Source organism: Rattus rattus, chromosome 3 (genome assembly GCF_011064425.1).
Source record: "Rattus rattus isolate New Zealand chromosome 3, Rrattus_CSIRO_v1, whole genome shotgun sequence".
NCBI classification, from domain to species: Eukaryota; Metazoa; Chordata; class Mammalia; order Rodentia; family Muridae; genus Rattus; species Rattus rattus.
The window spans coordinates 59,538,307-59,565,646 of record NC_046156.1 but is presented as its reverse complement, the minus strand read 5'-3'; the positions used below and the strand labels follow the sequence as shown (position 1 = coordinate 59,565,646).

General features: G+C 45.5%; 1 protein-coding gene across 1 annotated transcript in view; it reads right to left on the bottom strand.

Moving 5' to 3' along the window:
* The window catches only part of LOC116896485 (myomegalin), a 196,427-nt gene that overhangs the window by 51,510 nt on the left and 117,577 nt on the right, over positions 1-27,340 (bottom strand). Inside the window, exons 9-22 of the mRNA XM_032897650.1 lie at positions 16,084-16,215; positions 14,991-15,110; positions 14,666-14,758; positions 14,346-14,558; positions 12,857-13,015; positions 11,839-11,952; positions 11,106-11,243; positions 10,069-10,248; positions 8,887-9,081; positions 4,895-5,065; positions 4,648-4,729; positions 3,831-3,922; positions 727-843; positions 407-544 (exon numbers count right to left, since the gene is read on the bottom strand). Coding sequence (XP_032753541.1) covers positions 407-544; positions 727-843; positions 3,831-3,922; positions 4,648-4,729; positions 4,895-5,065; positions 8,887-9,081; positions 10,069-10,248; positions 11,106-11,243; positions 11,839-11,952; positions 12,857-13,015; positions 14,346-14,558; positions 14,666-14,758; positions 14,991-15,110; positions 16,084-16,215 — 1,944 coding nt within the window. The remainder of the gene's footprint in view (positions 1-406; positions 545-726; positions 844-3,830; positions 3,923-4,647; positions 4,730-4,894; positions 5,066-8,886; positions 9,082-10,068; positions 10,249-11,105; positions 11,244-11,838; positions 11,953-12,856; positions 13,016-14,345; positions 14,559-14,665; positions 14,759-14,990; positions 15,111-16,083; positions 16,216-27,340) is intronic.

The following is a 27,340-nucleotide window of genomic DNA, read 5'->3' as shown; positions in this document are numbered from 1 at the left end:
AAGGAAGGCCTGGACGAGCAAGAGGGAAGCAGTGAGAGCTTGGTATGGTTCCCAGTCTTCGCTCAGTACTTACTGAGCATCCCCACATCATCACACGCACTGTTCTAGTTTTGGGGAAAGCTAGGAAAGACATTCACCACCCAGAAGCAGGTGCCACTGTAAACCATAAGCCACCTGTGTTCCAATGACCTACCTGTTGTCTCCTGTTCCCTGACCCTTCCTGACCCCTGACCCTTCCTGACCCTGGGGTTCTACCTACCTGTTGTCTCCTGTTCTCTGACCCTTCCTGACCCTGGGGTTCTATCTACCTGTTGTCTCTTGTTCCCTGACCCTTCCTGACCCTGGGGTTCTACCTACCTGTTGTCTCCTGTTCCCTGACCCTTCCTGACTCTGGGGTTCTACCTACCTGTTGTCTCTTGTTCCCTGACACTTCCTGACCCTGGGGTTCTACTGAAGCAACTTTTTCCCGAAGAAGTAAGACCTCTTGGGTCAGGCGCTCCATGGCTGGCATATCTTCAGGGTCAACCAGTTGCATTTGCAGGTCCTAGAAGAAACACAAGCCAATGTAAAAAACTGTAATAACGTTACTCACAGAGCAGTGAGGGACAGATCTTTCTGCTCTTTTCAAGGCCAAAGGATTCAATATGTTCTCATCTTGTGGGAAGCTGCCCTATAGACAGCTGAGTTACAAACTAGTCCAGTGGTTTTAAAACAGCTTTGAGAGACCTTTATGAGGTCTTCTTTTATCTGTATGTTCCTGGTCAGGGACTCCAAGTCAGCAGCCTGCACCTGCAGCTCTTCCTCTTGCACAGCCATCATGGACTGCAGGGCAGACAATTCTATCTGTGGAGAGAGGAAAAACCGGCATGAGAGGCAGTTGCTTTCTCTTGTAGTACTAGACAGTCAGCTAGTACTACAAGACAAAACTGGAGACTAGTGCTGTGGGTCAAATCAATAAAGCACGAGTGTGGGACAAAAGCTGCTCTAAAAGAAACAAGCGCTTTTAATAATGTCTTCTATTACTGTAACAGCTTTAGTTAATGGCTTCACTGGGATATTTAGAAATTGGTTACAACTAGCAGAAGCAAGAAGAAATGGAGTTTGTTATGTAAAGGCTCTGCTAGCACAAGAAAACATGGCAGATTTACAAAGCCTGCATTTATACCCTTTAATGAGTTACTAAGGTATTAAGCAGCTGCAGTACTGACATCATCAGGGATCACCAAACCATACGCCTCCCTGTGTAGAGCATGCAGCCAGTATAAAGAAACCTCACCACCCACTACACTGTAGGCAAAGAAACCTCACCACCCGTTACACTGCAGGCAAAGAAACCTCACCACCCATTACACTGTAGGCAAAGAAACCTCATCCCCAGTTACACTGTAAGTACTAAGCTCTCTGTTGCATTCCCTTCCCCCAAATGACAGACGTGATAACAGAGCTCATTAAACCCCACGGTGACAATAGTCACTGCTAACATTCACTGTGCGCTTACTATGCTCCAGGCATACATGCATTACCTGCAATGTGGTTCCCTCGACACAACTACTGATCTGAACCCCTCTAGTCCATTCCTACTTCAGTACCTGCCGCTTGACTGCAGCGTACCCGGCTCTGTGCTGAGCAGAGAGCCTTTGCTCCTACTATTGTTCCAGCCTGCAGTATCTTTCCCAGGCTGTGGTCTCTCAGGTGCTAGGCTGCTCAAAAAGCGTTGGGACCCTCACCTAAGGTGATCCTTATGTATGTTACTTTTCCCTTGTCACTTACTACAGTGTTACCTTATATATACATTAAATTAAATTACCTTACAATCTATAATTATAACATTTAAGTTATTCATTTGTTTAGTGTCTGGTATCATCCTAGAGGAATTAATTACACAGATGCCCTTCTTCCCTCAGGGCAAGCTGCCTGTGACTGGATAGGTCAATTCCAGTAACTCAGGAATACTTGGTGCTGGCAGCAAGTCTGCATCTAACACTTTATGTCAATGATACAGTTGATAAAATATCTGTCAGTGATTTTTCTGAACTAAGGAATGGAGATGTGTATGACAACTATTGGGCCCCCTTCAGTGATTACTACAATTACATATCTCAGTATTTGCATTGTTAAAGAAAACAACAGGACTGGGGTGAAGGTGCAGTGGTTAGAGCACTAGTTGCTCTCCCACATGACCCAGGTTTGGTTCCCAGCACCCTTGTGGCAGCTTACAACCATTTGTACCTCCAGTCCCTGGGAAGCTGATGCCCTCTCCTGCCTTCTGCAGGCTCCAGGCACACATGTGGTATACAGACATACATGGGGAAAAGTACCCATATAAATAAAGTAAAAAAAATTAAAATTAATAAGAAAAAGAAAATGATCCACAAAGGAAGAAGTACTGAGGCCCTCAGACAGACGGACATGGCTTCAAGTCCTAGCAAGCTGCCGACAGGGTTTTTGTTGAAGTTTAGTTCCCTCATCTGTGAGTGAGAGTACTTTCAGGGCCACGGAGGACTATAGAAAACGTCTTTAAAACTCTTGGCATGTGGCAGTGAAGTCAGTGACTGATGGCTCTGTTGCTATCCCCAAAGAGTAAGGGGTGTCTACAGACAGTGGAAAGCCCACGTGGCTGTTGGCAAGTGCCCAGTGTTAGAGGGAATGTGGAATGGTCTGGGCTCAGAAGGAAGTGGTTGATTAACGACACATAAAGTTGAGCAATAGGAAGTATTTACTCAAAATACCATTCATAGTCCCTGCTTTTTATGACCCTCAAAATAGGCCAGAAGCAAAAAGGACGTTATGCTAGATTGGGAATGCACAAGGAAAAGAGGAATGGTGTGTGGGAGCCACAGTGCCACACGCAAATCTCACAGAACCAGAGCAGGAAGGGCAACTAGGGGATTCTTGAAGCAGTAATTCTAAAATACTACATGCTCATGTCTTCAAAAATGAGTTATATAATATAAATCTGTAAGAAAAAAACATGGCAATGAAACTGAGAGACACAATCTGGACAGCAGTGTTATGGTAGAGATTAAGTCATGACAAAATCTGAGAAGCCGAGCTTTCCAGAGTCACCCTAGGGATGCAGGACACCCAGTGACCTAACCTGATTGCTACACATGAGCTCAGTCTGTCCATCCGTGCAGCACTAAGCTGTCTTCTAACCAACATCACAGCTGGACATGCAGCTGCTTGTATCGGGAAGACTGAGGATCTCTAAGAAAGTGGCGGGCAACTCCACCACAGGCAGAATCACAAACATTGGGGGAGGAGCATCTGCTGGAGGAAATGTCTCCGTAGGCAGTACTGGGGTATTAAGGTTTGAGTCTCAACCTCAAATACGGCATTATGCTGAGCTGCTACATCATATTTAAAATAATTAGCATTTCTATCTTTTTACCCACAATCTAAGGACAACAGCACCTACTTCACGTGGAGCTGTGAGTTCGGGCCTTTGAATAGCACCGCACACATGAAGAATGCTTGCGCTTACGCACCCCTTGTTTACGGTGTGCAAACTTCACGGGGCTGACGCCATCCTTCCGGGCAAGAGCCATAACCTGTCTGCTGGCACAGGGGCTTTACAATTATTTTGTTTGCTTACTGATAGGAAGGATAGACAAAAAGATATGGCGCCTCCCAGGGCCGTGAGAGCATGCTGTTGGGGTGATAAGGGGCATACAACAATTTCCGTTTCTCCCCAAAGACAAGAAAGGCATACCTTGAATTTGGAGTCAGGCATTAGACGTGGAGAATTGCAATGTTTAAAATATAAACCTTTTGAAAGAAAACCTAGGAGTCAGTGAGCTGGCCTTGACTAGCTGGAATCAGAGGCTTACCTGGCTTTCTCTTTCTTTTTTGGCCATGAGCTCAAGCTCCTCCTTGGCATTGCTCAGTTCTTTCTCCAGCCCTGCAACTGTGTCTGAGTCTCCTGAAACAAACACAGCACCAGTTTTAATCACTGAAACACGCAGTGATCTCCACTGCCCCATTCTGAGCGGCTTACTCTAGAACATACCTTGGCACCTAAGAAAAATGTGTGTAGCCGCTTTAGTCTGTAGTGATATTTGTAATGGAAAACCCATAATCAACCCACATGCTAGAAAGAGCAAACGGAAAAGACCATTCTGTGCTCACCCAGCAGACTACACTTGAAGCTGAGAAACAGTGAGCATGAAGCTGGTGAACTTACTCAGATTTCAAGGATATTAAATCTAGATGGGAACGACTGCATTTACTAGGGGGAGGGAGAAATGACACATCTGTCCATCTAAATCATCCGCTTAATTAAAAAAAAAAAAACTACACAGGAATAAGGAGAACCCAGAAAGGAAGCTTATCGTCCTTAGGGGCGAGTGGAAGTGAGAGAGAAGCAGGGGTGTATACGTGCCTCCTGAGTATACCTTTTTATATATTTAATTTTGGAAGTTAACCATGTTTAATATGTAAGTTGCTTTAACAATGAGTGTGAAAAGAACTAAAAAACTCCACGTTAAGTGTTTGGGCAGTTTTTCTTAGAAGTGATGTACGCGTCTCCAGATTTCAGGGGAATCCAAATCATTTTCTGAACTATCATGATGTGTCCTGGCCAAATCTTCTAGACAGCAGGGAGCAGGAAAGCCAAGGAACTCTTGCTGAAGCAAACCTGGCACTTACCTAATGTGGACCGGGGTACACTGGCCTCCTCTCTGGCAGTCAACGAGGTGCTGTCGTCTCGAGACGGCATCTGCATAGAACCCTAAAATTGGAAGGGTTGTGGGGGTCAGAAAGACACAGGGACTCCGATCACAATGGCAGCTTGGACTTGTCTCATGTAGTTTGCAGTTGACATGCCCAAACTGCTGCCTCTGAGGTAACAGGGCATGCGGCGGCCATGACTATCAACAGAGGCTAGAGCTCTTACTTGGTCAGTTTGCTCTCCATGGTGGGGGCCTACGGAAGTCGCTCTAGCTGGTTGGTTAGAGATGAATGCCTGAGATGACGCCATTAATTCCTTCCCCCCTAGATACTGCCGCAGGGCCTGTAATTCCGAGTTTCTTTCCATGAAGGCTTGTACCATTTTTTCTGCAACAGCCTGGTAAGAAGGAGCCACAGTAAACGTTACCAAAGATGATATAGTAAAATAAATAAAATTTACCTTAAAATTTCCTTAAAGATTTATTTGATGTGTGTGGTGAGCGTTTTGCCTGCATGCATGTCTGTGCACCATGTGTGTACAACGCTCCCCGAATGGAGGCCAGAGAAAGTTCTCCAGAACTGGAGTTAGGGATAAGTGTGAACCACCTGAAGGTTATGGGAACAGACCCATAAGAGTCTGCAAGAGTAGGAAGGGCTCTAACTACTGAGCCATCTCTCCAACATCCATGTTATTTCTTACAAGCCAACTACTTATTTAAAGAAAAAGAATCTTGTGGGACACTCAGAGACAACTTTCCTCCTGTTTGTAGTCTGTCACAGCAGAACAATGTCTAGCCCAGGTGAGACATCGGGGAGAGGCTCTCCCAAGATCTCTAGCAGCGATGTTGGTGTTAAGGTTTGTGTAGAACTGGCCTGACCAATGGCTACCTTTACTCTAGTCACTTCTTCAGCCTCAGCGGCCTTTTACCCAACAATTGTATGTCTGTGCTCTTTGTCAAGCATCGTGCCCTTCCCTGGCCTTTTCTATCTAAAGTGCAATCACACAGGGCAAATGGTACCAACATTCGGTATTGAGTAAGTGCGGGTGATCACAGTGGCTGCACTGTGTGAACACTGCAGTGTGTGAACACTGAGGGACACTGTGTCATTTACCCAAAACTGTTGCATAAGAAACAGTGACTGGCTAGACTGTGACCTGATTAGAGTGACCATTTACAACATGTACACATGTGTTACATGCCTTGAACACGTACAGTTTTTGCTTGCCAATTATACTTCAATGATGCTTGGGGGTAGAATGTCATATTTCCACTTTCAAATCCTTTTGCTGTGCTTAACTTTTCCCAATGCACTTCCTGTTTCCTAGTGCATCCCTTATGGGGTACTTTCTCCTCCTCAACAGAATATGTACTTCAGGAGCAGCTTACTGCTAAATCCAAGGACCCACAGCATCACCAGGCACTCAGTACAGACTGAGCGACTCTGAACCTCACAAATCACTAAAGCCTAAGCGGTTGTGTTGTCAAACTGCCCTCTAAATACTCATATGTACACCCACAGATCAGTGCTATGCCAGTCCTCACCAGAGAAGCTTCTTAGCACAGCAAGTGGTGGTCAATGCGGAAACTCACAACTGGTCAAGGAGCAGAGAGCAAGTGTCTTGGACCGTTCAGCCACAGATAGGACACGACAGGCGTACTTCTCCCAAGAACTTACAATTGCCCTTGTTATCCATACAAGACCCAGACAAGATCAAGCACAGAGAGAGGAGGGGCTTTTGAGACCAGCCCCGAGCTGGGACGCCACTGATTGCTGATGGCTGCTGGGGGAGAAAGGGTAGGATGTCTTTAAGGATACGGCCCGTGGTAGGTTCACTGGGATGGCCTTGTGCCCATAAACATATGGGCGCTAGGAATTAGAATCAGTGAGCTATTAAAAACAAACAAACAAAGCTGGAAAGAGACAAGGATTCATTTGGGAGGATCTAAGGAAGAGTGAAGGGTGAATATAATAAAAAGATATTATTTACATTCTCAAACAGATTACATTTTAATATTTTAGAAAAAGAGTAGAAAAAATCTCCCAAAAGAATAAGCAAAAACAAACAAACAAACAAAAAAAACCCAAAGGAGTGGGCCTGTCAACACTTTATCGCAGATTGGGAAGGGCCTGAGAGCCTGTTGACAGCTAATGGCTACTGGAAGATGAGGTGCCGTTTCTTTGGTGTAGTTATTGGTAAGTTGTCCCCACTTCAGTAATCAATCTCCCACAATTAAACTCAGTAGCCACACCACACACACACACACACACACACACACACACACACACACACACACACACACACAAAAGATGTGAAAATAGGGGGGCCCACTCTGAAAATGTGTGCTGGTGGGAATGGGAGGTGGAGAAGAGGAGAGTAAGGGTGAGGAGACTAAAATTCATTCTATAAATGGATAAAACTACCGACCAACAGAAAGAGTAAAGCATCAAACCTGTTTATTCCTAACTCCTCCCTCCCTAAGATGACGGCGACACAAGGGAAGCCCCAGAACCTATCTGCGACTGCTAAAGCACAGGAATTCATGTTCGCTGCCACCGGTGACCTGATTCTGACCTCTGGAACTCAGACAGGTGGCAGGAGAGAAACTATCCACAAAGGTGTTCTGTGACTTCCATACATGCACCACGGCACACGTGCCCACACATGTGGTGCATACACCCAGGCACACACACAATAGTCGTATAAACTTTCAGGGGTTGAGATAATGAATTGGGACTACATCAGCTAAATTACAGAACCAATTCTCTCTGGGAGGAAACCGACTGTTTAGCCCACATCATAATTTCTAAATGAGAATTAAAAAAAAACAAAAAACCCTTCCATTTTCAGTGTGTAAACTTTGGAGGTATGGACAGAATCACCTGAGAGGTATCAACATCCTGCCAACATTTACTATTAAAGTCTCCCTGGAAACATAACAGCACAAACAGGCGTGTGGCTAGTGCAACCCTAAGACAGTGCTTTGTCCCCGCTCCAGGTGAGCTCTGTGAACCATATCAGAATCACAGATTCTCAAGCCCCTCCTGTCACTTAATCTCCTTTAAAAAAAACACTCAGGTCAATCTTTTGCATGGGAAACCAGAAAAGCAGAGCCACAGGAACACCACTGGGGCTGCCACTGAGGCGCAAAGGCTGCGGTCTGCGACCTCCTTGGTGCCAGCAACGTCAGCTAGCACTGGAGAAAAAGATATGCAGGAATCAGGATAAACTAGAAAGTGACCTTAAACACTGGGTGTGGTAGAGCACGCCTGTAATCCCAGCACTTGGGAGGCCTGAGGTGGGCAGTCTGCCTGAGTGAGGCCAGCTCCCCTGTACAGCAAGCTCCAGAGCAGGCTGGGCTACAGTGTGAAACCTCATCTTTAAAAACAAACTGACTCTGAAATAGTGTGCGCTGTTATTTTAAGACTGACAAGGCCTTTGTTGTCCTGACATTACCTTCCCTCATAATGACCCTCAAAACACAACTGTTTCCACCTAAATAACTCAGATTTCATAACAATTAAAAGAAAATGTGGGCCAGTGAGATGCCTTGGTGGGTAAGGGCGGCTAGCAGCCAAGATGATGGCCTCAGTCAACACTTGGTTTCCAACAGTGGAGGGACAGCACCGACGGCCAGATTTACTCTTTAGCCTCCACACCTGTACCAGAACACGTGCCCCCAACAAACAGATAAATAAGGTAAAACACTCTCAATTTTAAAGAAGAAAATATGGGCTGGATGTGGTGAGAGACACCTGCAATCCCAACGTTCTACAGGCTGAGGCAGGAGGTTTGCTAATTGAGTTTGGATTACATAGTGAATTCCAGTCCAGCCTGGAGTACAACAGTAAAACTCTGTTTCACAGAAAGAGAGGGAGACAGGGAGAGAGAGAAACAGAGACAGCGATGGGGGAGAGAGAGAATACATGTGGGCATGCTGAGTGTAGCCTTTCCTACACCTTAGATAATAATATTTCAGTATTTCACTCCCCTTTCTCTCAAAGCAATCGGAGAAAACCAAAACAATGGATACATATATTGCCCAGGCCACTTTCCAGAGTAATGTTCAAAACTATTTCATTCTTTCTGATGTGGAACTGCAGTTCAGGAATTGAAGGAAAGAAACGAAGCTGACTGTAAAATGAGTGAGTCCAAGTCAAACGCTTCGGGCACTTCTGTGTGCCTGCCGCACCGCAAGCGCCTCACAGGGTCCTCACCTGCCTCTCCTGCTCCCGGGTGCCCATCGACTGGAGCAGCCCCTGGACCTCCATCTCGTGCTCCATGGCTTGTCTGTTCCGGTCACTCAGAAGGTCCTGCAGCATCCTTTCCTTCCGCTGCAGGCGCTGGCACAGCTCCTCGGCTACCTCACTCTGGCCGGGTCCAAGTTTGTGGAGCAAAGTTGCGCTGAGATCCTAATGTGAAAGGGACGACGTGAATTTCTGGAGGACAGAATTTCCTGTACTGAATGTTGAAGCACCCAGAATAAAGGAATGGCAAAATTCTAGGAACAGTACAATGTCATATCTTTTTTGTTTCCCCAAAATAGGAAATCGCTAGCACCGGCCGAGGATTTGGAAGGCTGGAAACACACACTCAATGAACGAATATTAACAACACAGAGAGACCCTGAAGTGAGTGGTTTTCCTCATGCTCGGCACACAACAGTAAATGTCAGAAGGAGAAGTGGCTTGCTCACTTCCTCTGCAGTATAACTTTAGAGAGGAAGTACAAAACCACGGGCTAAAGGGAGCGATGACCTGGCTGAGGCCACACATGCCTCCTGCAAGCCGAGGCTCCCGAGAGCCTCAAGTAAGAGAAGGCGAACTCAAAGGCAGCCAGGATATAAAGCAAGACCCTGCCCAGGAAAAACAGCAGAGGCCCAAGGACACTGTACTGGTAACAGAGCAATGCCACTACAGCTCCTACCCTACACAGAACTTTAATGTATGGTGCTTAACCGTGGAGCCCTACAGGCTGTACCGAAGCGGCTATGCCTCTCTGCGATGCTGCCCTGATGAGTTACTTAACCTCAAACATCTAAGTCCTTGCTTTGAAAGCAGAGTATGCCCTCATGAACTTGTGAGGGTTCACTAAGTTGATTTCCGTTAGGCTCTTAAAACAGTGCCCCACCCAGCGAGTACATTGTAACTATTACAATACAGGTAAGTTACAATACAGATGTACCTTAAGACCTAATTAATTCTCACATAGCTTCTCTGAGAATGATAAATGACGTGTTAAATTTATAGTAGTAACAAGAGTTCCCAGGGAAAGGTAGCTACTCGCCCAGGCATGGAATATAATTAAAGACTCAGATGCTGGCTCCGCAGGCCTGAGGAGTCCTGCCTGGGGCTGAGCTATGCATCCTGAGCCAGTGCTTCTCATTGGTGGAGCCTTGCCTCTACTTCTTTGTTCCTGTCGTGCAGCGATGTCTGTAACTGCTGGATGATGCTCTCCTGCTCCTTCTGCCAGTGGCCAAACTTGGTTTCCAATTCTTCCTTCAGCCACTGGAGGTTTTGGCAGGTGGCAGCTAACTGCTCCACTTCCAGGCCTCTGGCCCTCAGGAGGCTCTCCATACACTACAAGGACAAACAGGGCAAACATAAGCCAAAGGGGCACTCCACACTCCTCAGGATAAGAAATTAGTTCCTCTGGGTGTAGTGACACGTGCTTTTAAACCCTGATCCCAGCACCCAGGAGGCAGAGGCAGAAGGAGCTCTGTGAGTTCAAGGCCAGCCTAGTCTACAAAGGTCCAGGACAGCCAGGGCTGGAACACAGAGAAACCCTGTCTCAAAAAATCAAAACAAAACAAAAACAAAGAAAGAGAGAGAAAAAAAGAACAAAAGAAAGAAACTGAGACTTGCTTGATTTTATTTGGAAGAGGAGAAAACACAGGATAGCATACCAGTATTTTTTTAATCTGGTTTGTGGAGAGGTAAATATAGAATGCATGATAAAATAGGATTGTGGGAGTAGTTTCTCTAACAAAAAATGAATGGCTTCTTTAAGAACACACAGATGGCAGCTACATAAGTATGTAAAAAGCTACAAGTATATGCTAATAAAACAAGCAGCTATGTGGTACACTACTATCTACATAGTATCAATGGGGAGAACACAACATCAAGTGTGTGTGTGTATTCTTTACCCAACAGTGCTCATGGAAAGTGGATGTGCATATCCACATCAACAGTCAAGGATGAGAAGTCACAACCACCATCCACTACTCCCCACGAGTTCATAATGTAAAAGGGAGAAGCGCTGGCCTCCAACCAGTGGTGGCAGGATGGGAAATGCTACTTTTCTCTGGTTTTTAACTTTGTTTTCCTTTCAAAGAAAACAGTTACAAATGGGTTACAGAGAAAGATGGAGGAGCTGCTGCTTCAGGCCTAGAAGGCATCAGGAGTGGGAAGAATAAATTGGGTTTGGCTCTTACTTGCATGGTAGCTTCATTGGCAGACAGGACACAACGCAGTCTCTCTAAGTCATGGTCTCGGTCCCTCACAGCAAGCCGAAGCTGCCGCAATTCTTTGTCCTTTTCTTCTAGAGCAGAGAACTTTTCATCTATAACACGCTGCAAGGAAAGGAAGGCTCCTAAATACTGGGGGGCTCGCCCAACTATCACCTTTATTCAGTTAGATCCCAAATGTGAGAGCTGGAAGATGAATCCCCAGAGCAGTCGTTTAGCGTCACTGCAGCTAGAACAAACAGCAGTGGGGTGGGGACTAGCTGTGGAGTGGGGTGAGGACTGGCCTTGGAGTGGGGTGAGGACTGGCCGTGGAGTGGGGTGGGGACTGGCCGTGGAGTGGGGTGGGGACTGGCCGTGGAGTGGGGTAAGGACTGACCGTGGAGTGGGGTGGGGACTGGCCGTGGGGTGGGGTGAGGACTGGCCGTGGAGTGGGGTGGGGACTGGCCCTGGAGTGGGGTGGGGACTGGTCATGGCGTGGGGTAAGGACTGGCCGTGGGTGGGGGGACTGGCCGTGTGGTGGGGTGGGACTGGCCGTGGGTGGGGTGAGGACTGACCGTGGAGTGGGGTGGGGACTGGCCCTGGGTGGGGTGGGGACTGGCCCTGGGTGGGGTGGGGACTGGCCGTGGAGTGGGGTGAGGACTGGCCGTGTGGTGGGGTGGGGACTGGCCCTGGAGTGGGGTGGGGACTGGCCGCGGCCCACCTCTAGAGCAACTGCCCGGTCTTGTATTCGTTGCCGTAGTTTCTCAAGAAACACTTCATTTGTGTCTAGAGTTTTGTCTGTGTTATCCCGATACTGTAGGAGCTCCTGAAGTTCCTAAGGAGACAGAAGTACTTTCCTTTATTCCTTCCCTCTTAGCTGAATTCCTTCATTATAGCAAGAAATTTGTTGTTTAGTACAATACACAAATGAGTCAGAGATAGCAGAGATGTAAATTGTTAATAATTCTGCAACGAACGGATTAGCAGGTGAGCCAGTCTGCTCAGGGCAGCACAGGACACCCTGTCTGCCTAAGGGTGTCAGTAAAAATCTCACAAAAGATTCTGAGCTAAGCCTGGTGGAACACGCCTGTTAGTTATCCCAGCACTGAGGACACAAAGGCAAGTGGATCTCTGTAATTTGGAAGCCAGCCTGGTCTACAGAGCTACAGGTCAGCCAGGGCCACAGAGTCAGACATCATCATAGAATGAAACAAAACCATCAACAGCAAAAAGACAATTTCCAAATAAAGACGTGGCCTGGGTACATCTGTGAGGGAGTGGGAATCATCTACAATGGTATATAAAAATGATTTGCTCTGAAATTTAGGAGATTCAGTGTCCCCAAAGCTTAGAGTAGGAGACAGAGTTGATTACGCTTCTTAGGGCACCATTTTTCCTAAAATTTTCATTCTGTCACTGAATCCTGTGGATATTTCTCTAAGAGATCTCTCCTGCCATGTCTCCATGCAACAGAGTGACTGACTCAGAGGTGTTGGGTTTGCTGAACACTGCCGTGCTGTTTATGTCATGTATGTTAGCTGTAGGCTGGGTAGCATTCTGTTCATGGATGTTCACACAGTTACTTAGGCGCTGGAGAGCATGCTGCTGCCCATGGACTGTATTTTCTACCCGTTGTATATGTTTTCAACTCCAGCAGTCAGATGTGGGCACAGGTAGGCCTTGAGATGGCATGAGCGGGAGTTTGAGAGCTCAGAAGCTGCTCTCACCCGAGGACTCACCTGAATTAGCTGCTCTTTGTGACTTAGACTGTGACTTAGGTGTTGAATGTTTTGTCCCTGGGTTCGAATCTCATTATATTTTTCTGCCTCCAGAACGTGGAGCTGTTGGCTCTTACTATGCAGTTCTCCTTGGAGGTGTTGTAAAGCTTTTCGTAATTCCTGAAACAAACAGATCATGTTTTTACGGTAACCTTTCCACGTGACCATTAGACATGAAGGTCTTGGCACTTTCAAGGCAAGTTGAGCAGGATGGCACCTGCCCATGATCGCAGCCACTGAAGAGTCTGAGGGCAGAAGGATCAAAACTTCAAGGCCAGTCTGGGCAACATCAGGGCCATCAATCTCATCCCCAAAACAAAACAGACAGACAGAAAACTTTAAAGGCATATAATGAAATATAAAGTAGCAGGGAATACCTTAAATTGATATAGAAAAAGTACAGAGAATATAAATCAAGTAGGATGTAAAAGCTTATGAAAAGGAGGGAGTTGACAGTAAATTTGATATCACAGTTCAGTGATACCAAGGCAGTGCTCAATTTCGTGCTTAAAAGGACAGCTCTATCGTCTACTAAGTGAGGTCTGCGCCGTAACGCTGATCCTTCCCTAATGAACTCAGCTGCTGATCCTGCACTGTTACCTGCCAAAGTATCTGAAATTTCAATACTTCTAAAGAAAATCCAAGGGCTCATAATTAATTTCTGGGCTACAGAAATTAATTAATTAATTAATTACAGGAGACAGCCCACAAAAAAGATCTTTAAAATGCAGAAAACAAACGAAGAGCATGTGCTCCATGCTAGCAAGATAGAAGACTGTTTAAGGATTGTATAATGCTTACATATATTTAAATTGCATGACTAATTCTGCATGTAAATGCCCCTCTCTACTTTACCCAGTGACTTTTTCAATTTAATTTAATTAATTTATGTATTTACTTATTTACTGTGTGTGTCTTATTCATGTGACTGCAGGTGTGCACATGTGGCCGATCAAGGGACAACTTTCAGGAAGTGGCTCTCTCCTTCCTGCATAGTTCTGGGGCGGGAACGCTTGTGAGTCAAGCAATTTTCACTTGCTGAACTACCTCTGGGCCTCAGCTGACTTTATCCTTCCAGAATAACCTCAGAGACCTTCTCCTTCATGAAGCTCTAAGTCCTCTGACCTCTTTCCCCAGACGTAGGACACAGCTCCTGGGCGTAGCTATGGGAACATAAGCCCAAGTCTTGGGAGTATTTACCCTGTTAATGTTCTGTCGAGTCTGCGTCTCCTGCTGAAGTATAATAAGTTAATTAAGAGGCAGCGTCTCTGACCGCCACCTTTGGACTTCCAGGACACAGTCTGCTCATCTGGAGCATGGCCGGGGCAACAAACACTGACCACATTAGACAAGGCCAACAGTGCAAGGGTTCCGGTTCAGCACAAACTGTCCTGTTCACAAGTCACTGCGGGGCAAAGTCACTGGGAACAATAGACGGTTAATGATTTACCTGGTTATGTTTCCAAGCAGCTTCCTTCTGCTGCTCTCTCTCCTGTGCTGCAGCCTCCACAAACTGCATGCATCGCTTGCCGTCAGCCAGCTGACGCTCTTTCTGGCGTACCAGCCTCTGGAGCTTCTGGATTTCAAGCTGGCTGCAGAACAGAGCACTCTGAAGGTCAAGCAGGGCCACTTGTTGCTGAGCAGGGGCAATGCCCTCTGAGCTCTGGAAAGAACAGAATCAAAATCACAGTCACAGGGAGGAATGCACGGAGCCCCCGAGAGGCCTGGACAGCCAGGGCGGCCCACCTCCTGCCTGTGGCCCTCACGTACATGGAGCTGTCCGAGCTGGCTCTGGTGTAGCATTTCCCGAAGCTTTGCCATTGTGTCATTTTGACCTTCAATCACCTGGTACAGCTCCTCAGTCTGGAATGAGAAAAGGAGGATGGCGTGCTAAGGTTAGCCAACGACTCGTAAATTACTTCTCCCTCCTGTGCAGATGTTAGGAACAAGCTTTCCAAAACACCTACTTAGTGGACAGTTTGCCATAGGAAGATTGCTGGTCTGACAGTAGTGACATCTACAAAATAGAGAGCATGTATCTACAGCCCCAGCATGGCCGGTTTCCCCATAGGTCTGTGACCACGTAGCATTTTACCTCACTTTCCCTGCTCTTTAGCATTTCCTTGAGGCTTTGGATTGTCGTATCTTGCTTCTGAGATGACTCCTGTGCAGATTTGAGCTCACAGCTCATGTCATTCAGTTTCTCTTGAAGAATCTGAATTCAGCAGAGAAACTCTTGTTAGCTCCATGATGACTTTTAACCTTGAGGGCCATTGCACTGCCCTGTGCATCTCAGGTTTAAAGAATGACTCAGGGCACAAGTCTTACTTCTTCCCCACGCATAGTAACCACAGACTATGAAGAGAGGCAGCAACTGCGTTCATTGCTTTCCTCAATGCTCAAAGGCCTTAGTTCTCATGCACGGCACACTGTTCCGCCAAGGGCCATACAACCCTCCCATACGACCAAGGAGTGCCTGCTATCTAGTACAGGACAGACTATTATCAGTACACTAGACCAGATATTCAAGAGCCCTTTGGGACAACTCCCTTGAAAGCAGACATAAAAATCCATGAGATAACAAGGGTAAGAAGTTACACTAAAATTTAAAGCACAAACGTCCTGTCTCAGAGCCTTACTGTAGAGTTAAAGATTCTATGGAAGATCTGATCTCATTCCTAAAATGCATCAGGAAATGTGGTCTGTATGGAACAAGCTAAAATCCTGATAAGAAACAAAGAGAAGGGCTGGGAAAACTATGAAGACCTGAGTTTAATCCCCAGCAGCTACATTAAAAAGCCAGGCTTGGAGGTGTGTGCTTATAACACTAGCTCTGGGAATGTGAAACAGATGAATTTCTCGCTAGCCTAGTTTTTAAGCCCTGGGTCCTAGTGAAAGATGGTCTCCAAAATACCCCAAGGTAGATAGCTTGAAGAACAATACCAGAGATGGATCTGTAGTCCACACACACAGACACACAGACACACACACACGCACACACACACACACACCCCTACCTGAATACATGCAACTTACACATACAAGAGAGGAAATAAAGATAAAAGTTTGGAACTATGCTTCCAATGAGCCATTCTGTAGAGAACTGGGGATAGCCCAGCGTTCATCTCCCAGACCATAACACACAGCCTCAGGATGATGGAGCTGGACTAGAGCCAGTTCTGACGTACCTTGTTGGTGGCCTCTGTTTGCTGGATTTTGTCCTGGAGTTCTGCCAGGTGGGAATCAGACACAGATGGCTGGATTGTAGGGGTCTCATTTAGGTCTGGCTTTTGTTGCGTGGGTAACCCTTTAGGCATGGGCTAGAAGGCAGCGGGAAAGACAAGCACACTCAGTAAATGCAGCCAATAATCCATTTGATTTTCATGTTCAAACTGGGCCTCCATTTTCAGGAAGCTGGAAAACATAGCTGGGGCACAAATGGTCAGTGACTTCCTGAAGACAGTCCTGCTACTTGCTGGGACTGCCACTTCACCGCCACCCCGACACGCTCCTTTCTCCTGTCCTTGACATTCTCTCCCCGTTCACACAATCGCTACTTTGTCAGGTAAGGCAAATAACTTAGAATTTAAAGGACAGAGCTACAACCAAATATTTGCTTCATTCTATGTTTAACCAGAAGATTAATGAAGGCATCAAAGGATCAAAGTTATATTCCAATTACCTGTCCTATACCAGGACTATTTGCATTGTTGGAAAACCTGGCTAACTATTTTTTGATATGGGTCACATATTAGAGAACAGCATTTCTGGTCACCAAATTTCCTTAGTTTGTACTGCAGTTTATAAGAGATATCCTTGTCCTTAAAAAATACATGTGGATATATCTAGAGTAAATGGCTTGTTTGGAAATTTTTTTCAAAAAAATAATGTACCCAGACACAGAGTAGGAGTAAAAAGACAAGATGTAACACAAATAGCAGCCCGCTGTAAATCTGGGCCAGGAGGCATGGGAGGTTTTGTACTTTTTTTTTAATTGTCTCTATAAACCAAATTACTAAGAATGAAGGGGAAAGTAAACAAAAACATAACCATAAGAGTCTGGAAGACAGTGTTCTAAGAACACTCAGTCTTAAAGAACATTGGGTGAACTCTATCAAATTCCATCTGAAGATCACAGTGAGCTAAGATAGTGGCTACCTAAGGAATTCCTGGCCACACCGAATCCTCCTCCTCTGCCAGCCCCTTCCTCCTTAGGAAAAGTTAAGTGCTATTCTTGTTTTTCTTTTCCTGGGCTTTTAAACTTTCTGGCCTTCCAGGCCTAGGGTTACAGTTGACTTTAAATATTACCTTCTTGCAAGGGACTGAGGAGAGGAAGTGAGGTGTTTGCTTACCCCAATGCTGATTATCATTGTGTTTCTAACACTAGAAAATACAGAGTGCTGTGGGTGGGGAGCATGACATAGGCAAATACTTAGTTCTGGCTCCCATCAGTCTTAGTTTATTGAGGAAGTAATGGTCATACCAGAAGACTACTCATTTTGAAGGGGTCATATAAAAATGGTCTTGGCAGAGATGAAATTTAGGTCTACAAAGGATGAGAGCTTTGATGCTGGCTATGATGAGTAAAAGAATGTTCTAGGCCAATGGGAAGAATGGATAGGGTTAATGGATACAACATACCGATTCTGTTACTTTTATAAGCAATGCAATCTTATAATTAACAACTCACATTGGAAGACTATTTTTTGTCTTTTGGGTTTTTGTTTGTTTGTTTGCTTTGTTTTGAGACAGGATCTCATAACCCCGGTCTGGCCTCAAACCCCACAATCCTGCTTCAGCCTCTCAACTGCTAAGATTACAAGCCCTCATCACTGCACACAGCTTGGAATCCTTGCTAAGAATTAAAAGGGTGCAATGAAATCTAGAAAAACAGGCACAAACAAGGATGTTTACTACCTTCATAAAGGCACAGCTATTTCAGAACAGCTCATTAAAAGTCTATTTTATCACCACTAAATGAATTGATAAAACGAAATCTTAAGAGGTAAGATGATCAAAGAGGTACTGAGACACAGTCTCGATCGTAAACAAATGGCAGGACATGGAGACCATCGCAGACTTCTGAAAGTTGGTGGAATGACTCACAGGCATGGGGACTTCTGACAGCATCCTCCAGAAGCTGGACTTCAATGCTTGCTTTGAAAGAAACGGGAGTGACATGGGCCCATTTACCCTGGTTATGCCTCTTGCTTATCACCACAGCTCCTTCAGCTTCATCTACTCTCTCACTGGTGGGCTGAGCACTAAGTAGCAGACATTATGTTGGAAAAGGAATACTGTATGGGACAAAGTGACTTCTGTTGAAGATTCTGCAGAGCTTGGGTCTGGTGGCTACATGGTCAATATGGAAAGACAGAGTAGAGTGTAGGCGACTTGGAAAGTCCTGTGCAGTAACACAGGACACCACTGCAGAGAGTTGGTGACTGGTACTCTGTACCGACCAGAAAGAGCGTTCCTCCTGAGACTTCGTATCTACCAGAGCGCTTGCCTCCTGAGACAGTATCTACATGGACATCTGAAGGGGAAGTAGCCAGTTATTCTAAAAGAGACAGAAGCCAAGCCAGGCAGAGGGGAGAGCTGACGGAAAGTGAGCCTGGGAAAGGAAAGGCGTGTGTACCCACAAGGGCGCATCCCAAGAGAAAACCACTGTGGGCCACCTGTGTCACATTTCATTCTCTCATAGCTTCACTGAATAAAAGTAAATAAAAAAAGTGAACTCGGTTTTGATAAACTGTCAAAGCAAGTATTTCTGAAACATTACAAATGTGGTCGATATAGGATTTTTCAGCATTTGAAATTTGAAGTCTGTTTATGCACAGAGCACATTCCGACTCTGACTAGTCACATTTCGAGTGTGAAAGGGTGACACAGGCTGGTGGTGGACCTTATTGGAACACACTGGACAAAGGGGAGGGAAATGAGGACCAGTGTGAAGGGAGGCACAGCCCAGGTCTTAACCTCTTGTACAGCACGGGTAATCAAGCTGGATTTCTCTAAACTGGATGAAACCTGTCTGCAGTGTTTCATGTACTCACATTTTGGTTTTGGTGCTGCTGGGTATCGAACCCAGGGCCTTGTGTAGCTATGTCTCCAGCCCTGACTGCAGTGTTTCTAACAGAAAAGCAATTGTATTTAAGATTTTAGAAGCTCACTGCAGCTGCTCAGTGGTGATGGACAGTTACCCGGAGGAGAGATCAGCCAGAATGCAGGTGAAAGGTGGATGATAATAAAGATAGCAGAGGAAGAGGTACATGGTCTAGTACAGCTCGTGTGCTGTTGCTCCAGACAACTGGAGGCAGGAGAAGCAAGGGGGATGACTCCCAGAAATACCTGAGGTATTTGTTATGGTGAATACCAGAAGTCTCCCCCAAAGCAATATGGATTATGTCACACACATACCACAAGGGATGACTGAAATAGATACAATTCTAAGGGACAAATAAAATTGTCAGTGATTGATTGGAAAAGCAGCGTGTATAAGACCTAGCTATTTGCCTCCTTAGTGTAAAATCACTGTCCAGTATCGCTGTACTACAAATTTGAAATCTCACCTACAGCAAGCACAATGGAAGACATAAGCCCGGGGCTGGAGATACAGACGAGCTGTAAGTCATGATAACCTAGCGTGCACAAGACTGTGGGCTCAGTCCCTAATCTCTAGTGCTGGGTATCAGGGTACAGTTTTAACATTAAAGTGGCAGGAAGACAGTGTTAATTATTTGCTTTAAATCAGAGACCTCAGAGCTCTGAAGGGAGAAACAAACTAGCCAGCTGCCCCAATTCCACTTCACATACAAAGAAAAGGAAGCTATAAAAGGTAGGCTAAGCTATTCAAGTCACATTGCAATTGGTAATGCAGCTTTTATTCCTATAAATCCAGGGCTTCCCATAATGTTTCGAACATTTTAGGGATCAAAGGCTTGCGCCTAATGACTAAAACCAATAAAAACAAAACCAAGTTAAACCAAGCCTGATACCTACTTCCCCATCCAACATTCTAATCCTTCAGGAGCTGCCTTAGAAGCAAAGGTCATTTACTTGTCTACATGTATATATACATGTTTATACTCACATATGCTTCATTTCTAACTGTCTCAGCGTGAGTCCCAGGGAGCTTCAGACTCTGTAAATGACTTACTTAAAACATGAGAGATCATTTCCCCTTTCTTCATAACTTATTCTTTTAGAGCAGAGAAAAAGCCTTTTCAGAGACGCCCAAAGGGCACTTACTAAGTTCCTCTGTGTCAGGAACGTGCACTAAGTTCTTGTAAAGTACCAAGCACATAAGCCTATGTGTCCCCAGACAATTTACAGAGCCGGATGTCAGTAGTCCTTGATTTAGTAGCATCAGGTCACTCCCAGATGCTTGGCCTCTAAGACCATGACCTAAGCAGGACGTCCTCTCGGATTAATCATTTTCAAGTTAGAGTTGGTATGCATGCTTTATCAGTCTGAAAAGGAAAGCAGAGTCCAGGCCCAGTGCTGCACAAGGCTAAAAAGCAGTGTTTTTACCTCTGGATTAACAGCATTTTCCTGGCATGTTCTTATCCTTACAATAGTGAGTCACAGATCTCAAACTGCTATCGCTTTCTATCCTTCTGTTAATCATCAGAGACAAACAAGAGACATCAGCGAGCATGAAATGAAAGGACCAGCCTATGACTATTATCTAACATCTGCATTTTCCAAAGGGTCTTATCGGCCTAAACAAACAGCTAAGGTATTAAGTGGGACAAACTCACCATAGTCCCCAAAGAGCAGACCTGGACATTGTAAGGTTTGAAGCAAAGGTGAGCTCTTTGATTCTAGATACAATGGACCTGGTAGCTCAGAGCTCTCAGTGAACTGCTGCTTACTAAGGGACCACACCCCCAATCATAGCTTTTCTACCTCAGGCAGGACAATAAAGAAAGAAGTCACTACCCAGAACAAGACCTCAAACCTTCCTGCTAATAATGTCAAGAGCCTGGATCTTCCAGGCAGTCCACAGAAGGCAAATACGTGATTTGCATACATCAGTAAGCAAGACAAATAGACTGTAGCTGTTTACCTCAACATAAGGAAAAAGAAGCGGGCATGGGGTTGGAAAGGAAGCAAAGCTCTCAGGAAGAATCTTGAGGCTGGTAGCTAATACGCATACAAAGGGTTAAGTGAAAGACTAAACAAAAGGATGAAAATGACTAAGAGAATGGCCCTTCAGGTTTCCTTCCTATTGTAGGAAGGTTCTCGTATCTACCGGTCTAAAAGAAAGCTATCCAAACCCTGCATTTAGTATTCTTCTTACACATGCTCAGAGGAACTGATAAAAGGCAGTCTGCCCTTGTCCCACCTGGCTATGTATTTACCCAATACCATACTAGCCCTTAAGGAGATTAAAAATCAATCAGACTTAATCAATTAGATTAACACCCAGAATAAAATAAGTATTGTGTTTACAAACACTTTGAACTCAATATAACTATTTTCCCCTGCATCTTTAGTTTTTAGAAAAAATATAGTAATTAAAACTCGTTCTTGAAGCTCAGGGCATTTTCTCTCACCACCCAATGTCTTATACTTCACACAGTAAAGAATGAAGTCATGTGACAACGGGGGTCATATCCCACTGGTTCAAAGCTCTAACATTCACAGTAACTTTAACAAAGGGACTTGATCTGAGGATACAATTACCATCCTTATTCTTTTTTTTACAGAAACCCCGAAAATCCTCCTGGAATCCTTGGATACAGAAAGAGGGTTCTTGGTTTAAAATAGGTTAAGGTGATGTGCTTCAGGCAATGTAATTAAATGTACAGAATTAAAAGGTCTTGACTGAAATCGGTGAGGGAACTTTGGCTCAGCAAGGCTCTCATTTAAACAACATTCCAACATTCTTAATGAGGGGTGTTCTTGAAAATCCTTCCCATCTCCAAAACCGGCTGAGTCCAGGCGAAATACCAGAAAGGTCTTTGTTTCAATTACATATGGAGTAAACAAAACCTTGTTGTCTGTGGAATCTTCAGGTCTTCAACTTGCTGCAGTACTGGCCATGGTTGGGAGAAGACAATTTAGCTCCCCATCGTGACCAGCCTCGTTTTAGATATTAAATGAGATTTATATGAGTGTTTAATTTGTAGTATCTATGAGTGGTCACAGAAACACTGTTTGAACCAAACATAGCAGTGGAGATTCATTGAAAAAGAAGAAGTACCCAAGTGCTGGGCATATCTAATGCTTAACATTTCACGCAAATCAAAGTACTGAGTTTTTGTTTTTACTTTTTTATAACACTCTCATATGTGCTGTTTCTGATAATTTTGCATAGATTTTAAAAACTTCTTGCACTTTCTGCTAAAGTTCTTATTGGTATACAAATTTTACATGTAGCGTATGTATGCCTCAAAAATCCCACTTCATTGGAATCTCAACTTCATTCATTACCAGACTGTAATTCTGGACCCCTGTTGACTGAGGCCTAAGCTTTCCTACTGTCTTCTAGATTGTCCATGTTAGCAGTGAGTGGTACCTCTACAGAATGAATGTGCCAGGATGCTTAACAAAGTTAAATGAATCTTGCTATAGAAACAAAGTAGCATCTTCCAGGTCCCTGTAGCTGAATTTAAAAGGATACTGTGAAATCAGTTGGGTGGGCATGAATAGATTAAATTGAGTTCATCTGCCATTCTCCAGTCATTAAGAAAAGTCAAGAGTAGGGTGAGTGAATCCTTCCTCAATAGCAAATATCTTCTAGTAGGGCTCAGTAGAAAAGCTGCTTGTGCAGTTTTCAACTTAACTTTATGAGCGACAACATTTGAATCCCAAGTATCTTCCATGAACAAGTCACCATTAGCTATTAGATGACTGCTAATTATAACAAACACTGCCCAGATGTTCTTTCTAATGCTTTCCCGATGGATTAATACGTTTCACTCTATGTACTAACCATTTTGAGGCATGGGGGGGGGGGTGAAAAGCTTAAAACTCCAGGGAGAACTTGCCTCAGAAAGACAATGGAAGAACATCATTCACAAACCTAAAAACAAAGTCCAGCAACAGTCAAGGGGTGGTGTGGGGGGACCGCTTCCTGCGCCTAAAGAGACTTCTTTCTGCAGAAAAAGAATCTTTATCTTTTGTTACACACAAATCTGACAATAGGAACTGCTAAACTGATACTGTTTAAATGGTTAAGGAAAAGTAACTTATGTAAACGTAAAAATCACGTTTTCTAAGGGGCACACCCAAAAGGAGTAGCTGAAACAGGCTCAAAGGTTAGTTTGGTTTTTTTTCCAGCCTAGACCACTATTATCCTGAAGCTCAACAAACCATGGGAAACCTGTGGACAGCTCATCCGAAAGGCACTACAGGCAGCCATTGTGTATACCTGGAACCCGATCGGCAAATACTCATCACAGAGGTCATCCCACAGCTCCGGTAGGTCTGAAATCTCCCAAGGATAACTCACGGGTGTCCTGTAAAGGGGTTTCAAAGGCCTGTTAAGGAAACTGGAACTAACTCCATTTGTCATATGGCCAGGCTTGGCTCCAGGTAGGATGGATTTCACTGGAAGCGGGAGCTTGCTCCCTCTGGGACTCTGAATGGGCTTATAATCAAGACCTTTAATCATGCTAAGAGCCAGCTCCAGTTTGTGGTTACACAAAAGCTGTGGAGTCTGATCCTCAGAATAGTAGTCACACTTTACAAGTTCTTTCGAACTTCTCTCCGTTTCCTCATCTTTCTGTTGTGGAGGACTAGCCTGGACACTAGCATCCAGAGATTCCACAGAGGAACCTGGTGTCCCTTCCTCCATGCTTTCACCATCCAGGGGTGCTTTTGTGCTTGGTAAGTCTGGTGGCCCAACCTCTGACAATGCCGGTTCTTCAGTGCAAATGCTGGTAGACCACCTGCTAGAGGGGGCATACGAAATACTTCTGGCCACTTTTCGAGGCACCTTACAAATGGCTTCGTAGTCGGAATCCGCAACCCGCAAAGCTGCACAACCGCGGCATCTCCTGGGTCGGTTTCCAGGCCCTTCGGAAGCATGACAGCTATGTGAGTCGTTAATCTGATCTTCATTTTCTACCCAGCACTCAAACCCTGAATAGGCAAAGTCTTCTTGGAGCAGTGCAGCGTACCTCATATCTGGCAAGCCGGAAATGTCTACCGTCCCACTCCCCGTCTTGTTCTCCTCCCCAGAGTCATCATTATTCTTCCGATACATACTGGCAATGCAGAACTTGAGGCGATCCTTTTCCAGGAGCAGCTTCTGCAAGCGCTCAAGAGAAAGGGCTTCGATCCTGGCAATGACAGTATCGAATCGATAGATGCGATCGAGCATGAAAGCACATTTGCTGCAAGCAAACTCGGCTTTGCCATCACGAGTGACATCTTTGCCTAGGACGTGCGAAAGCAGAACCTGGAGGTTGAGCTTGGACGCGGTATGGAAGATCCAACGCCGCTGGTTTCCACACAGCTCGCGGGCACAGATCCTGCAAATCTCTTTCATTTTCACTCCTGGAGGGTGCGGAACTTCTTTGTAGCGGCCACAGCTGCGGGTTGCTCACTGGCTCTGGGATGCGGTCCTCTTCCCACCTTGATGGTCTGGGGCTGGCATGGCCCAGTCCCAGGTCCTCACTTGGCTGGGGCACACCTCATCGTGCGCAGGCTCTGGGTACCACAAACCAGCCCCGCCCCTCGGGCAGGGGGCGGGCGCGGGCGCAGCACGGACGGGGATGCTGAGTGACAGAGCACAAGCTGCGCGAGGTTGCTGCCAGGGCCCCCGCAGCTGTCTCTCCCGCGGGCCGCCTTGTCCTCTACGTCCTCCCGGGCGGGCAGGCTGGGCTCCGGGACAGTAGTGTCGGCTCAGAGCTGACGCAAAGCCCGGGAGATGAAGCATCAGATTTCAAGATGGCGCCGGTGTAGGCGGTCTCCCCAAGACTCCTCTGGGAATTGTAGTCCTACCGCTGTGGCTCCGCGCATGCGGGCTGACGAGTACTTTGCCTGGCCCTCAATCCAGTCTCTCCGGCTAGCCCAGTAAATCGGACTTTGCTCGGAGTGGAGAATGGAAAGTGAGATTACATAGGGTCGACACGCCTGGCTGCTTTGCTCTGATAAGATCAAATGCACACCCTGATCCTTTCATGGAATCTCCCTCCTCTTCTGGATGCCTTGAGGCTCCTCCCAGGGAGGAGAAAGCCCAGTCCCCTCCCTGTCTGTCAACGCCAGTGCCACGTACACTGGATGTGGCTTGGCGGTGCCACTAGGTACCGCTGCGCCACCGCCTTCTGCTGCCGCCCCACCTCCTCTCCTAACTGTCTGACTCTGGGATCAGAAGGCCCCAGGCTGCAGAGATAGTTAGGGAAAGCCTGATAAGAAGAGGAGGCTGGTTGAAAGAGTTTGCGAGGCCAAGTTAAAGTTGAACCTTACCTACTATGGGATTGATATGAGACTAGTGTTTCTATCAATGCCGGGTGACGTGTGGATAGCAGGCCTAGATGTTTCGTCCTTTTGTGAAGTGGTGAGTGGTGAATGGACAGTGTACAACGCAGGAACCTGAGAGTTCAGCAAACACCACGTGACTACATCTGATGATCAAGATTTTAAAGATAACAAGAGAATGGGCTTTGTCAAGCTTCAGGCCTCCTGAGAGGAGATTATCACAAATTCTCTTTCAGGTTCTGGTAGACAACTTTTGGAAATGGAAGACGGGAGACAGACACTTCTTTGAAAGCGTTTTCAATTCAAGTACTTCAGAATTAGGGCTGGAAATTCACTGGCATAGTTAGTACCTGGTTTTACTACTGTACAATTAAGTCTCCCGACTCTTTCTTATAGAGCTTCATGCATATGAGAGCCTGGAGCAGGAACTGGATGACATGCAGGTATCACAAACTGCTGCCAGTAAGAAATTCACCTTCTGGCTTTAGAGAGAGTACCAGAGGAGGAACAGTGTCCCCAACAACCCCTTGAACTTCCTCCACAGTGGACACTTGGGTCCCTAACTAATGACTTTTAGATTAAAAAATTGTGGGGCTGGGGCTATCGCAATTGTTCTCATCGCCTAAACAAAATCCTGTAGTGTTGTACGCAACATAGCTTTGTATATATAATTTCATTTAAAGACCATAAAATGGGATTACAAGTAAAAGCAGCTACATTTCTTTTTTTTTTTAATCCTTAAGTTATGTGAGCTTGAAAGTCAAAAGAAACTGAGCATCAGTCTTTGAAATCTACAAAAATCTATTAAAGCAGAGTTTCTGAACTCACTCTGACTGATGGACAGGCAGAGAGCACTCTACTCCCTCCTATACAAAATACTCCGGAATGACACTGAAAAATATGATCTATCATGTGATCTATCATAGCAGAACCTGCCCTTCCATGATCTTTGATGTTTAAAATAACTCGATCAGAGTGAAAAGATTGTGCTGTGTAGATAACAAAGCTTGAAGCTTAAATAAAACTTAGAAGAAACACCACAAGAAGTTTAACATGTTAGGATCCTTGTCATCATCTTCATCACAATTTGTAGTTAACAGTAGTTCCTTTAAGGGAGGAAACAAAATAGAATGGAAGGAACTAGATGAAGACATTTTATTCTTTATACCGGGAACCATTTGAACTTGGGCCAATAAATATTCAGGTATTACCTTTCATTTTTATTTCATTGAATTTTTGAAAAATTGTTTACATTTAAAATATTGCAAATGAATGTTTTGCCTGCGTGTATGAATGTGCACTACAAGTGTGCCGGCTGCCCCAGGAGTTCAGAAAAGGGAGTTGGTTTCCCAGAACAACAGTTGCAAACGGTTAGGAGCCACCATAAGGGTGCTGGGAGGGTCAACCCAGGTCCTCTGCAAACCCAACAAGTACTCTTAGTTGAGTCACCTCTCTAGCCCTAACCTTTAAATTTAAAAAAGATGCCACAGCAAAGATTAAAACAGAGACTGAAGGAACATCCATTCAGAGCCTGCCCCACATGTGGCCCATATATATACAGCCACCCAATTAGACAAGATGGATGAAGCAAAGAAGTGCAGAAGTGTAGATCGCTCCTGAGAGACACAGCCAGAATACAGCAAATACAGAGGCGAATGTCAGCAGCAAACCTCTGAACTGAGAATAGGACCCCCGTTGAAGGAATCAGAGAAAGAACTGGAAGAGCTTGAAGGGGCTCGAGACCCTATATGTACAACAATGCCAAGCCACCAGAGCTTCCAGGGACTAAGCCACTACCTAAAGACTATACATGGACTGACCCTGGACTCTGACCTCATAGGTAGCAATGAATATCCTAGTAAGAGCACCAGTGGAAGGGGAAGCCCTGGGTCCTGCTAATACTGAACCCCCAGTGAACTAGACTGTTGCGGGGAGGGCGGCAATGGGGGGAGGGTGGGAGCGGAACACCCATAAGGAAGGGGAGGAGGGAGGGGGATGTTTGCCCGGAAA